Consider the following 14,982-nt stretch of genomic DNA (forward strand, 5'->3'; position numbering starts at 1 on the left):
AGTGTCCTAGGGTCTCCTGATGCAAACAAAAGAATATCTAAGTCAGTGCTGCTTCCTCTTTTAATTCCTATTTTCATCCAAAGTCACAATATTGAATGCATGATTTTTGCCAGAACACTAAGACCATGTCATCTGCCTCATTCAAATATAGAGGTAAAAGACAGATCCATAATGATACATCATTTTTTAAAGACAGACATCTAAAGACAGACAATCCCTAAAAATGTGATTTGCCACTGCATTAGATAGAACCAGTCAAATTTCCGAGTAAGAGGATCAACTACTGACTCATCTGTTATTTCACTTCAGACCTGTGGACAAAAACAGTATGCTTGTTTATTTTGCTGGCAGCTACATTTTAGGCAGAGGTTGATAATTCGCTCCATATTCCACATTCCAATTTCTGCTTTAGTACTCTGTTATTCTCAGTCGTTTCTCAGTCTAAAACAGTCAGTTTGGACTGGCAAAATCTCAGACTTGACCATTATTAGTGCAGAATGCTATCCAAGAAAGAGACTAGACCTAGATAAGCTTGTCACCTGAAATAAAAATATATTTGTTTATGTAGTGATCTATATTATATATCTATTGAAGACTAGATATCTTTCAGAGGAAGGTGAAGGGAGAGTTGTAGAAAAGATCACTCAAATCCAAAGTTTCTTGCCACCTTTTTACATTTCTAGTAAAACTGCATTAGATTTGCCTATTTTAACAGCTGAAATAACTAAGATTTTGTATTTAAAATGAATAAAATACATTACTGAATACACATACAAAATAAGTACAGTGGACCTTTAGGAGATAAGAAATACAGTAGCAACTGAATAGAGAGGTAAGAGGTCTCATTCTTAATGGTCTAAGGATATAAGAACATGGGGAAATGTAAATTTAATAGAGTCTTCTCTTTTGAGTTTAAACCTTTCAGAGCTGTCATTAGCATGAGATTTAACTAATTTAAGCTCACTGATTTTTCATTTAAAATAGATAGTCTGAAACACTTGAGCCATTTTTTCTGAGCTCAGGCATAACAATTCAATAGAAAATGAAGGGATGGAAGGATATGCTCCTTGCTGCTGCTGCTGCTAAGTCACTTCAGTCATGTCCGACTCTGTGCGACCCCATGGACTGCAGCCTACCAGGCTTCTCCATCCATGGGATTTTCAGGGCAACAGTACTGGAGTGGGGTGCCATTGCCTTCCCCCATGCTTCTTAAAAGATGTCAAATATAGAACTACACACAGGAAACAGAAAGCTCACCTCAGGATTTCAGAAATGTTTAAGAAGAGAAATTTACAACACGTGAAAAAATGTAATCATTACTCAATTCACTGACAAATGATTTTTTTGAAAACTTTGGACCTTACCCATTATATTAAATTTGCTAACCTGATCAAAGAGTCAGACACGACTGAGCGACTAAACTGAACTTAACCTGATCAAAATCATTTCCTGTTAAGCACTGCATATTTTAAATCAAGAAATTATCAAACTGAACATTAGAGAAATGTTTGTAAGTTTGTGGAAATAGGGTTAGGTTTTTTTCATTCCTTCATAGACTCTCCAATAAAATTGCTTCATGTAAGTAAACTCATAATCAGTTAACCCTACACTGAATGTCAACAAATGGGGCAGTAATGCAGGAAGCAGCTGTGGTTCCTGCTGCCAAACCACAAATGGAAGACTCAAGAGGTCATTTTAATGCTATGCTGCTGCTGCTAAGTCGCTTCAGTCGTGTCTGACTCTGTGCGACCCCATAGACGGCAGCCCACCAGGCTCCCCCGTCCCTGGGATTCTCTAGGCAAGAACACTGGACTGGGTTGCCATTTCCTTCTCTAATGCATGAAAGTGAAAAGTGAAAGTGAAGTTGCTCAGTCGTGTCCGACTCTTAGGGACCCCATGAACTGCAGCCCACAAGGCTCCTCCGTCCATGGGATTTTCCAGGCAAGAGTACTGGAGTGCGGTGCCATTGCCTTCTCCGTTTAATGCTATAGCTTGTATCAGTCGACATAGATTTATGATAGACTAGTCATTAAATGGCAACCCACTCCAGTGTTCTTGCCTGGAGAATCCCAGGGACGGGGAAGCCTGGTGGGCTGCCGTCTATGGGGTCGCACAGAGTCGGACACACTGAAGCGACGCAGCATCAGCAGCAGCAGCAGCAGCAACAGCAGTCATTAAAATGAACAATTGGATATCCATAGGTTTGCTCCCCAATAACTAATCGTATATCAATCCATGCATACCTAACTCTAACAATAGTCGTTGTTCCTTCTAAAACATATTCAGAATGATAATGGAAATCCACAGTATTTAACTTTCTGAAGAAGTAGGAGCAATATTTGAGCATGATCTGATAATTACAGATAGTGGATTGGCAGGTGGGAAGTACATGATTGAGTGCAGAGTTGAATGGATGAAGTGACTACTGTTGAAAAAGCTGACAATGAAACATTACAGAGGTAAACTTGGGAACAGTGAGACTTACTTGCTAATTGTTGAGTGCCCATTCTGCTTTTACCAGATATCTGAAAAGTATTGTCAGTTCTTCATATTGGCATCTCTCAACATTTATAACACAGACTCTGCTTATTCCTGTGTATTATGTGTTCTCAGTCCCTCTTCATTCTATCTGGACTCCCTGTAACAGCACACAGTCAATGTCAGGAACACGAATCCATTTGGTGGTGGGGCCATCTGCGATGAGTAGATATCTCTAGGACAGCCTTTCATGTTTTTTCTCTTGTCTCTGTAATAGACATATTCCATCTTTTGTAAGTTTGTCTGATCATGTTTTTGTATTCATTCTCTAATAAAACCAAAGGCAATATCTGTATTACTTGGAGGCATAGCAGCAATTTATTCAGCTTGAATTGAAGAAGAAAGCTGCTAAACATTAGTTTAACATTCTCTAATAAATGTGTGGAGAAAGAGGATTTATAAACATAAAATGAGGGGCTTATTAGCCACCAGTTAAACCACAAGGGACCCACCAAAGTTTAGTTATGTCCTCTTGGGTTCATCCATACTTAATATCCCTGAAATTATTACTACAACTTACAGATATCTCCTTGCTCTTTTTTTTTCTTTTGCATAACATTCTACATAAGAGATATTTATATATACCAGTGTTCATTTAATAAGCCAAGTTCTTTTTCTGCCTTCCTCATTTCTCAAAGGAAAAAGCAAACATAAAGTCTACTACTATTATAGACATGTTTCTTTGCTAATGAATTCTACTTAAGTAAATAACCTGGAATACTCCCTTTCAATCAGACAATTTGGGAAGAAAAATCTGTATCCATAATGTTCTTTTATTATGCACTTATTTCCTGCAGTCTCACTCCTTTGATTTGTATTTTATTGAGACTATTTTTGTACATTCAGGAAAATTTTTTTTGGTGAATTTCTCAGAGTGACCAATTGTGGTGGACATTTCTAAATCCTACCAGTTGGAGTTCTGAGTAACTGGTTGCACACATGACTATATTTTTTCCACCCCTCCATTTATAACTTCCCTTCTGTTGCTTATCTCTTCCTTCAAAAGAAGTTGTTATGTGTGTCAGATATATGAAGGAATCATTTCATATTCTGTTAATGAAGAAAAGTATTTCTTCAAATTTTTGGAAATGCAGAGAGATGAATTAGTATAACTTTTATCATGTGTGCAAGTAATACATTCTTAGAAAGTCTTATGCATATGATACCTTTCTCTTTGATGTATTTTACCCAGTTTCTAGACTTTATTATATGTAACTAACAGGGAGGCCTGGCGTGCTGTGATTCATGGGGTCTCAAAGAGTCGGACATGAATGAGCGACTGAAGTGAACTGAACTGAACTGAACTTTTAGACATAGTTGATGTAATTTGGATATGTTGGCAAATTTAGGACAAATCTTTTCTGTGGGCTGGAGGAAAGTACTGACAGTGGATTTCAGGGTGAATGAGAGATAGTGATGAAAAGTGAAAGATCTAAATTCTCTTTCCAGAAATTCTTCTGTGAAGGAGAATGAAAACATTATACTGACTCATGTTGAATGGAACTGATTCAGAGATTTTACTGACAACTATACTTCTCTTCAGCCTATTTTTTATTTCCTAATTTACCATGTTGTGTCTCATCTATTCTCTCCTAATAATTGTGTTTAAATTTTGGTGACTCTAAAGGTTCTTTCCTGGATCCTGACGTTCAAGCTATACAAATACAACAGTTATTTTATCTACTCAAAAGAATTCTGTTATCTCCAATATGTCATCTACTAGAATAATATTGCACACATTTTTTTTCATTTTCTTCACTCTGTTCCCATTAGAGAAGGCTAGCATATCTTATCCAGATTTCAGTTCATGCTGAATATTCTTTGAAAAACTGTCCCCAGTTAATTTTACTCCCAGAAGGATAACAAGTGTTTTTCTTTATTTCAACATTTGGAAATACATTCATGCCTGTCAATCCTTTTGTTTGTTGGCTTTCACTTTCTTTCTTTCTTTGTTTTCTGTTTTCTTGTTTACTTTTTAAAAGTAATTCAATATTCTTTAATATAGGGTGCCATGAATTTTAACTTTTTAACCAAAATTGTGGGTATGTATTCATTATGAAGCATCCATCAATCTTGCAAACTAGGCCCTCAGCAGAGTAAGACTTAAGACCTATTTTCTGTTCATTTCTTATTTTGAAAAAGCTAGTCATTGAGTGACTTTTATCTCCAAAATCTGCTGAAGTGCCAAAATCCATACATTATGAAGTCATTATTAATCCCTATATTAAAAAATCAATTGAGTCTCAAAAACAATGCTGAGATAATTCAATGGAAAATAGTCTTTTATACAAATAATGTTTAAACAACAGGGTAGTCATTTTAAAAAATTAGTTTTCTTCTTAACAAATAATAATAACTTGAAATTGATTATAAACCTAAATGTAAGATCTAAAATTATACAATTGCCAGGAGAAAACAGCATTTTTGTGATCACGTTATGCAAAGATTTCTTAGAAAGGACCAAAAAACATAAAACAAAAGTATCAACTGATCAATATCAGACTTCATGAAAATCAAAAATATTGGTTAACATGCTATGAAAAGTGAAAGTGAAGTCACTCAGTCATGTCCAACTCTTTGCAACATTATGGACTGTAGCCTACCACGTTTCTCTGTCCATGGGATTTTCCAGGTAAGAGTACTGGAGTGGGTTGACATGCCCTTCTCCAGGGGATCTTCCCAAACCAGGGATCAAGCCTAGGTCTCCTGCATTGCAGGCAGACGCTTTACCCTCTGAGCTACCAGGGAAGCCCTAGCATGCTATAGAAAGAGTAAAATAAAACCAGAGACTGGGAGGCAACTTCCCCTTTGCTTGGGGGCCATTTTATACAGAAAAATCACCACTGGAAGCACAAAAATGAGAAAAAAAACACATTATAAAAAGACTGCAAGAAAGGGTACTCATTTATAGTATAAGATCTGAAACAAGAAGGCAGAACATCATCCTGTGGATATGGGAACATGTGCATTGGACAGTTCAAATATTTTGCTGATCTGTGCACAATTACCAATGACAATGAAGACACTGTGAGTGTTGATTTTGATATTTCAAATAAATTTTAACAATTAGGTGAGTTTACAAACACTGAATCTGCAAATTATAAAGGTTTTATATGTATATATTTGCTGTTCAGTTGTCAAGTTGTACCCAACTCTTTGAGAAACAACTGAAGCAACTTACCACATGTGCTTATTAAATATATATATATATATAGTTGTTGATTTACTAACTTCCTCCAACTTTTTGCTACCCTATAGTCTGTAGCCCATCAAGCTCCTCTGTCCATGGGATTTCCCAGGCAAGAATACTAGAGTGGGTTGCCATTATCTTCTCCAGGGGATCTTCCCAATCCAGGGATCAAACCCACATCTCTTGCATTGGCAGGTGGGTTCTTTACCACTGAGCCACCATGGAAGCCCATATATATGTATGAAAAAAGGGAAGGTGTTAGTCACTCAATCATGTCCAACTCTTTGAAACCCCATGGACTACAGCCTACCAGGCTCTTCTGTCCCTGGAGTTCTCCATGCAAGAGTACTGGAGTGGGTAGCCATTCTCTTCCTCAGGGGATCCTCTTGACTCAAGGATCAAACCTGTGTTTCCTGCACTGCAAGCAGATTCTTTACTATCTGAGCCACCAGGGAAGCCCCATATATATGCATATACATATACCATGTATATAGATGTATAGTCACACATATGCACATAATGCATTAATAGTAAAGTGAAAGTGAAGTCGCTCAGCCGTGTCCGACTCTACGAACCCATAAAATGATATGCAGATGACACCACCCTTATGGCAGAAAGTGAAGAGGAACTGAAAAGCCTCTTGATGAAAGTGAAAGAGGAGAGTGAAAAAGTTGGCTTAAAGCTCAACATTCAGAAAACGAAGATCATAGCATCTGGTCCCATCACTTCATGGCAAAAAGATGGGGAAACAGTGTCAGACTTTATATTTGGGGGCTCCAAAATCACTGCAGATGGTGACTGCAGCCATGAAATTAAAAGACACTTACTACTTGGAAGAAAAGTTATGACCAACCTAGATAGCATATTGAAAAGCAGAAACATTACTTTGCCAACAAAGGTCCGTCTAGTCAAGGCTATGATTTTCCCAGTGGTCCTGTATGGATATGAGAGTTGGACTGTGAAGAAAGATGAGAGCTGAAGAATTGATGCTTTTGAACTGTGGTGTTTGAGAAGCCTCTTGAGAGTCCCTTGGACTGCAAGGAGATCCAACCAGTCCATTCTAAAGGAGATCAGCCCTGGGATTTCTTTGGAAGGAATGATGCTAAAGCTGAAACTCCAGTACTTTGGCCACCTCAGGCAAAGAGTTGACTCATTGGAAAAGACTGTGATGCTGGGAGGGATTAGAGGCAGGAGGAGAAGGGGATGACAGAGGATGAGATGGCTGGATGGCATCACCAACTCAATGGACATGAGTTTGAGTGAACTCCAGGAGATAGTGATGGAAAGGGAGGCCTGGCATGCTGTGATTCATGGGGTCGCAAAGAGTTGGACATGACTGAGCGACTGAAATGAACTGAACTGAACTGAAAACTGTAGCCTACTGGTCTCCTCTTTCCATGAGATTTTCCAGGCAAGAGTACTGGAGTGGGTTGCCATTTCCTTCTCTAGGGGATCTGCCCAACCCAGGGATCGAAGCCAGGTCTCCCACATTGCAGGCAGATGCTTAACTGTCTCAGGATTAATAACATCAGGATTAATAATACCACGTCTCACCAAGAATTAATAACACATTTCCAATTATAAGTTAAAATTATGTATTTTAACTTAATTAAAGACTAATGTGTAAAAATAGCATTTTGACTTTGACATTTCATGAATCATTTTTTTTTCAGTTTTCTTTTTTCACTGTTATTTACATGGGTTCCTTTCAGTTTGTGTCTTCCAGTCAGTTTTTAGAATAAAGAAACTGAGAGGATAACTTACAATATGAGATTTTAAAGAGACTTAAATACTGGGAAACTTTTCTTAGAAATATTTATGGAGAAAAAAAAAAAAACTCAACTTACATAAAATTTAAAATTCCCCAAACCTACTTTGCTGTTGTATAAAATGGGGACTACTACTGCCCATGGCTGACTCTGATAGTTATTTTTTACTTCAAAATTTGACTTATGATATACATAAATGTATTTTGTTTAATGTCAACCTTAATGTATATATTATAGGGATCATTTACTTATCATCATTGATCAATATGATTATTAAATGTGATGTTTCTTCCCATCCTTATTTCTGAAATAATATACATTCTCCACTGTAACTAGAACAAGTTAATTAACAATAATTTGCAAATAAGACTGATGGGAAAGGCAGGGATATTGTAATTAAAAAATTACCATCACAGGGAACTCAGAAGAAAGGCAGCATAAAGGAACTCATCTGACAAGGGCAGAGCTGTTTAGGAAGACTGAGCTATAGGGATGTGTGTGGGCATGAATGGTGACCATTCTGAAAGGCAAGAGTCACAAACATAAACTCAGAGTCTTTTACATAAACAAAAAACAACCTTTATTTTTCTCATAATAGTGCACTAAAAGACAAACTGAAAACTAACAAAGCAAACAGTACTTTTCAAAATTGAATATTTCTGTATTCTCTAGAATATTATGGATGAACATTATATTCATATTTTTCTTTAACTTTTTATTTTATATTGGAGTATATCTGATTAACAAAGTTGTGATAGTTTCACATGTGCAACAAAGAGATTCAGTTATGCATATGTATCTATTGTTTTTGAAATTCTTTTCCCATTGAGGTTGTTGCATGATACTGAGCAGAGCTCCCTGTGCTATACAGGGAGTTTTGTACACTTCAAAGTAAATGTGCGGCAATTTACTTCCAATTTGTGTAGTTTAACTGCAGTTAGCCTCTGCTAGTAACCCCGCTGCCCCAGTCATGACAAGTACATAGCCATGATTAAGTTGCAACATTCAAAGTAAGAAAAAAAAAAAGAGAGAGAAACAAATAAATCTTGAGCCACACCAGGTTTTTCTTTAACTTTTTTTTAATTTGGGGGGCACTTTTTAAGCGAAAACCTCCCCCCAAATATACATCTGCTTTTGATAATTGAATTAAAGTATCTAATTTTACATATGAAGAGGATGAGAATTAGAAATGGGACATATACTCAAAAGATTCTCAAAAACACAGTTCTATCCCTGGCTTAACCACTAATGTATTAGTAAAACATTAATATTTCTGTACCCCAATCTCCTCTCCTAAAAATGAAGAGGCTGATCAAACTAAATAAATAAATATTTATTTACCTAAATAAATCTGGACAGATTTACTCCTGCAACATCTATGCAATGAATAAATCTTTAAAAATTTGTATTTCTAAATGTTATTTTCCTAATATTGGGTAAAAAGGAAGCTAACAAGTTATTGCTCAAGTACCACCAAGAATTATCTGAACATATTAAGGTAACGTGCCACTGTATCTACATACATGTAAATATCCTTTGGATAACAAATAATGCCTTTTCTACTTCAATTTGCTATGGATAGGACAAAATGTAAACTCTATATATTCACGAATTTTTTTTGATTCTATTCTTACCATAACATCCACAGGGCCCAGAATATACACATAATTAATAAACATTTCTTGAATGGATAAGTATCTTAATAAAAATGCTAATGATTTTATGTAACAAACCCCCAATATACCTTATGCAGTATATATGACCTACAATTTAAATATTTCATTTCCTTTCCTATCAAAAAACTTTCCTTTTGCTTCCACAAAATATGAATTTCTTATCTCTTTCAATACCTTAGTGTATTAAAGATTCTTTTGGTGACAAACAATAGAAATTACCTTTGGTTAGATAAAGAAAACAAAAAGCAGGATATTTCATGGTAACATTCTGTGGATGTCATGACAGCTAAGGATAATTTGAATATCTATATCTCAGGTAGGATTAAAGTCAGCCTTCTATAAGACCTCACCAGCAGGAATGGATGACCTCTTTATTGAATCTGGTGACACTATCTGGTCTTAGCTACAATAACTGTTGGATAAGATGCATAATTTCAATATATTGGGTCAGATTATTCAACCTGGACCAAACAATTATATCCCTTATTCTAATTTAATGGGGATGAAATTGTGTCAGGGCAATTCTGAAGAAAAGGAAAGTATGATAAGTGGTCTGGATTCTGTTCACTGGATTCATGTGGCGTGTTTATATTTAGCACATGCAATTGTCCTAGTTTAGCTCTTCCTACACTAAATATTCTGCTAGTTGCATTCCATTGTACTAGGACAAACTTTATCATCTATGAACTCTCATAACATAATTACTGCAAAGTAACTCCTTATCTCCACTAGAAAATATTCATCTCTTGATTTATACAGGAGCTAAAATATTTCTCCGGCATCAAACAGTAAAAAAGTGCATCATGAACATAATAGAAATATATACATGGTCAAATGCTTGAAGCATTTTGACTGTCTTGAAAATATTTATAATTCTTTTTATAAATATATATGGCTGTTTCTAGGTATTCCGTGTAATCACATACTTATCCATGTTATAGGTTTGTTTTTTTTTTAAGGAAATTATGTTTTAATATTTATTCAGTTGAATGAGTGAATGACTAAGAATGCTAATTAAATATTTTGCAGCAACATTTTATATAGAAAAAAAAAGCTAAATACTTAGATGGTAAACTGGATACTGACATGCTCTGCTCTGATTTTTTGCTTGCTATCATGTTTTGCTACAAAGGGCTTTCTGCAGCATAAAGATGATCAATGCATAGTTCAAAGACTAACATTTGACACAATGAAAACAATATCATTGCATGTTTGCCTAATGATAGGGGATTGGAACACAATGATAAATTATTATTTGGCCTTCTAGATATCTTATAGATTCTTCAGGTAGGCAGAGAATGCTTTTAGAAGGCAAATAAATATTCATGACTTTATCAAACAATAAAAAGCAAAGACATCACTTTGCCAACAAAGGTCCATATAATCAAAGCCATAGTTTTTCCAGTAGTCATGTATGGATGTAAGAGTTGGACCTTAAAGAAGACTGAACACTGAAGAATTGATCTTTTCAAATTTGGTGCTGGAGAAGATTCTTGAGAGTCTCTTGGGCAGAAAGGAGATCAAATCAGTCTATCCTAAGGGAAATCAACACTGAATAACTCATTGGAAGGACTGATGCTGAAGCTGAAGCTCCAATACATTGGCCACCTGATTTAACAGCCAACTCATTGGAAAGGACCCTGATGCTAGGAATGATTGAAATCAGAAGGAGAAAAGGACAGCAGAGGATGAGATGGTTGGATGTTTCCACCTTTTCAATGGACATGAACTTGGGCAAACTCCGGGAGATGGTGAGGAACACGAAGGCCTGGCGTGCTGTAGTCCATGGGGTCACAAAGAGTCAGATACAACTTAACAACTCAACATTACTATATATTACAATATGAGTAAGAGTGCCTCAATTTATAAACCCATGTACAAATAAGATAGATGCTTAGATCATATTATTGTGAATTTACGGAAAAACAAGAGGCCTTCCTCTTTCAATAGCACTATCTATTTGCTGGGATTTCAGCTTTCATTAAATTTTTAAAAACAAAATAGTATTTCTGTTCTCAATTCATTATACAAACTTGCGATCATAGCATAATAAAAAATGCTATTCATTCATTTGTTTATTCAATCACTCATGTCTTCACTGACTATATTTCGCTGGAAGAGTTATCTTAATTTTGAGACTATGTGTTTTCTGAATGCTTTTAGTAATGTATACTTTATGAATATAATGTAACTCATAATACATCTTAAGAAACATTAGAGGATAATAATACGTAAAGTCAAAAGTTGGCTTGCATTATTTAGATATTCATTTGTATATTTTTCTTTGTGAGTGAAATGAAAAGTCTAACATTCAATAGTTTAAATATATTTCTGTTAGCCAAAAAAATAATAATTTTTTTTCATTTTTTGGAGCAGAAGCATTATAATAGGTGTGTTCAGCAAGCAGACACTAAAAATATATTTTAAATTTGAATGTTTTATAGAATGGCTATAGTTAAATGCTATTTATATGACATACAGCAGATGATAATGTTCACATTTTCTTCTAAAATTTATTTCTATTAATTTTATTTTTCTTATCTACTTCAGGAAATATTAACTAAGTCTGATGTTCATATATCTTGCTTTATTTTTACTTGATATCCCTTTGGTCAAAGTGAATATGCTGAAGGAGAAGGGTAATTAGAAATTGCATTTAAACTAGGCAAAAGAAATAAGTCATGTGAAGATGTCTGTCATATGCTTGACATTTGAAATATAATTTTAAGTTAATAATACCTCTTTTGTTATATGAAATGTGGGCTCATGACAGGTGAAATCTTTCTCTCCAAGACTTTTTTAAAAATGCAAAACAACTAGTTCTTCTATATCCAATGATTGATTCATTTATTAATCAATTATGTATTCAATAATTATTAAGTGCATAATTTAACCAACCTAGTGTTCATTCTCACAAGTAGCAAGCTGTATGAGACACAGTTCCTACAGTAGATAGAGTAAGATCTGAGAAAACATATTACTTATTATTAAAACCAATATACATACTGAAAGTTATAAAGCATTCTTAAATCTTTTTTTCCTGCTTAATTTACTTGTTTTGAAAAAGTGTAGACATGTGAATTAAGAAATTTCAATGAGAAGTATCAGTTTTTTATACAACTCTATGCATACATGAAACTAGATCATTTGAGTTATATGAAAAGAGTTTGTATGCTAAGAGTCCTGGATAAAAAGCTTTATATTTTGTTTCTTGCTATCACAAATGTAAGTGGTTATACCTTAGTGACTTAGAATTTTTACATTTGAATATTATATCCTAAATTATTCTTAGATACATTTAATCCAATGGATTATAAACCCTGACTTCACAAGACATTATCTCAGGGATTTCAAAAGGTTCTGAGTTGCAGCTTTCTGAAAGATTAAAATTATTTCTGAAAATTAAGTAAAAACAAACAGACTATGAAGGTTGACTGTTTCTATTCCTGGTGAAACTAAATTTCCTCAGAAAAGACTGAACATGTGTATAAAATTTTAAAATATGCTACTAATGCACCATGAAGATAGATAAAATGCTGTGAGCTGTAATAAGCTCTTATATCAACATATGATTTTTTCAATCTTTAATATAGGAAACTTCAGCAGATTTATAAACACACTTATGAGAAAGGTAATATAATAATTGTGGGCAAATACAGTATGTCAAGAAGCAAAAAAAAAAAAAAGATCTAGACTACTCAGGGAAAATGTCATGGATGGGTAACCTTGAATCATGGTTAGGATTAGAAATGAGAGACAACAGATGGAAATGATTTCCAAAACTTCACTCCAACAATTTCATACTTAAAGGAGGTTTATGAAGCACATGCCAAGTCAGGCTTTATAATTCCAGTGGACATCAATTCTCTCCTTTAGATCAACGGTCAGTTCTATTTCTCTTTATAAAGTAATCTTTTATTGGTAACTCTGGTGCCAACATGGAGTGTAGACATTCACTATGTATTTTCACACTTAAGGTTGATGCCATCATTGACTTGAGGACATGTCTACATCACAGAAGAACTGATTCTTAGGGGGAAAAGCAGGTGGAGGATTCCTTGGCGGATCTTCTTGGTCTTCACACTATAGATGACTGGGTTGAGCACAGGTGGAACTAGCAGGTAGATATGAGCCATGAAGATGTGGATGAGGGGGGATGAGTGTTTAGCAAAACGATGGACAACAGAGAGCCCAATCATAGGCACATAAAGAATAAGTACAGCACAGATGTGGGATGCACATGTGTTGAGGGCCTTAAATCTCCCCTCCTGAGATGAAATGTTTAATACTGAGTGAAGGATGAAAACATAAGACACAAAAATACCCAGAGAGTCCATTCCCCACAGCAAAGTGATCAGAACTAACCCATAAATAACATTAAACTTAGTGTCAGCACAAGCAAGGCGGATCATGTCCTGATGTAGACAGTAAGAATGAGAAAGGACGTGAGAGTGGCAGAAGGGAAAGAAAGCCAGCCGGGCTAGAAGTGGAATCATGGCAAAGGCACTTCTAAGCAGGGCTACAATTCCAATTTTAGTGATAAGTGTAGGAGTGAGAATGGTGGCATATCTTAGTGGGTGGCAGATGGCCACATACCAGTCAAGGGCCATGGCCAAGAGCACAGATGATTCAGTGAAGGAGAAAGTGTGAATGAAAAACATTTGGACCACACAGGTATTGAACTGGATCTCTCTGGAAATGGACCACAGCACCCTGAAGAGTGATATCACTGTGGGCAAGGACATGCCCATGTCAATGAGAGAAAGCATGGCCAAGAAGTAGTACATGGGCTCATGGAGCCTGGGGTCTGTCCAGACAGCATGTAGGATAGTACAGTTACCCATGATTCCAATAAGGTAGAGGAGACAGAATGGGATGGAAATCCAGTGATGAAATTCCTCATATCCAGGGATACCTGTGAGATAGAAGGTGGAGGCCAGGATATTGCTGGAGTTTGCAGTTTCCATAGGGCTTACTGTTAAACCACAATCCCAATTCACAATCACACTTCAGAGGGGGAACAAATGATAAGATCACCACCTGTGTCACAAAAACAAAACAAAACTTCAGTCTGTCCTATAATCTCTCCTAGATTCACCCTCACAGTTTTGCTTTGTTTTTCTTCGTTTCATTGCTGAGTGTCATCAATTACAGAAAACATTCAGTTTTATAACTATAAGGACTTTCCCTTCTCCTCAGATGAAGAACTATTAACAAGCTGTCTAAATATACACAATTTCCTTCTAAAGACACTGCCCCCAGAGCAGCACATACAAAACCATTGTAGATTATATTATTAATTTTATACTTTTCTTTAGAACAATCTTGGCCAGAGTTACTGGTCTTATGTGCTATGCTGTGCTTAGGCGCTCAGTTATATCTGACTCTGGGACTGCATGGACTGTAGCCCTCCAGGCTCCTCTATCCACAGGGATTCTCCAGGCAAGAATAATAGAGTGGGTTACCATGCCAAAAGGGATCTTTCCAACCCAGGGATCAAACCCAAGTCCCCCACATAGCAGACAGATTCTTTACCATCTGAGCCACGAGGGAAGTCCACTGGTGTTATTTTAGCTGTGTAAAAAAAAAAAAAAAAAAAAATTGACTTTCTACAACACTCCAGTATTCTTGCCTGGAGAATCCTGCAGACAGAGGAGCCTGGCAGGCTACAGTCCATGGGGTCACAAGAGTCGGACATGACTTAAAGACTAAAGAGAGAGACAGAGACAATGGCTTTTATAAATGTCTTCATCTGAGCTTGATAGATTTTTCAGCAATACTTGAATATGCAAGGCATCATTACAGTATT

At 35.8% G+C, this 14,982-nt stretch overlaps 1 protein-coding gene across 1 annotated transcript; it reads right to left on the minus strand.

Moving 5' to 3' along the window:
* Positions 1-13,180: 13,180 nt before the first annotated feature.
* LOC113905191 (olfactory receptor 51L1-like) lies at positions 13,181-14,140 on the minus strand. The gene has a single exon (XM_027562165.1). It carries the CDS (start codon positions 14,138-14,140, stop codon positions 13,181-13,183), a length of 960 nt encoding a protein of 319 aa, XP_027417966.1.
* Positions 14,141-14,982: the final 842 nt, after the last annotated feature.

Source organism: Bos indicus x Bos taurus, chromosome 15 (genome assembly GCF_003369695.1).
Source record: "Bos indicus x Bos taurus breed Angus x Brahman F1 hybrid chromosome 15, Bos_hybrid_MaternalHap_v2.0, whole genome shotgun sequence".
Classification (NCBI taxonomy): Eukaryota; Metazoa; Chordata; class Mammalia; order Artiodactyla; family Bovidae; genus Bos; species Bos indicus x Bos taurus.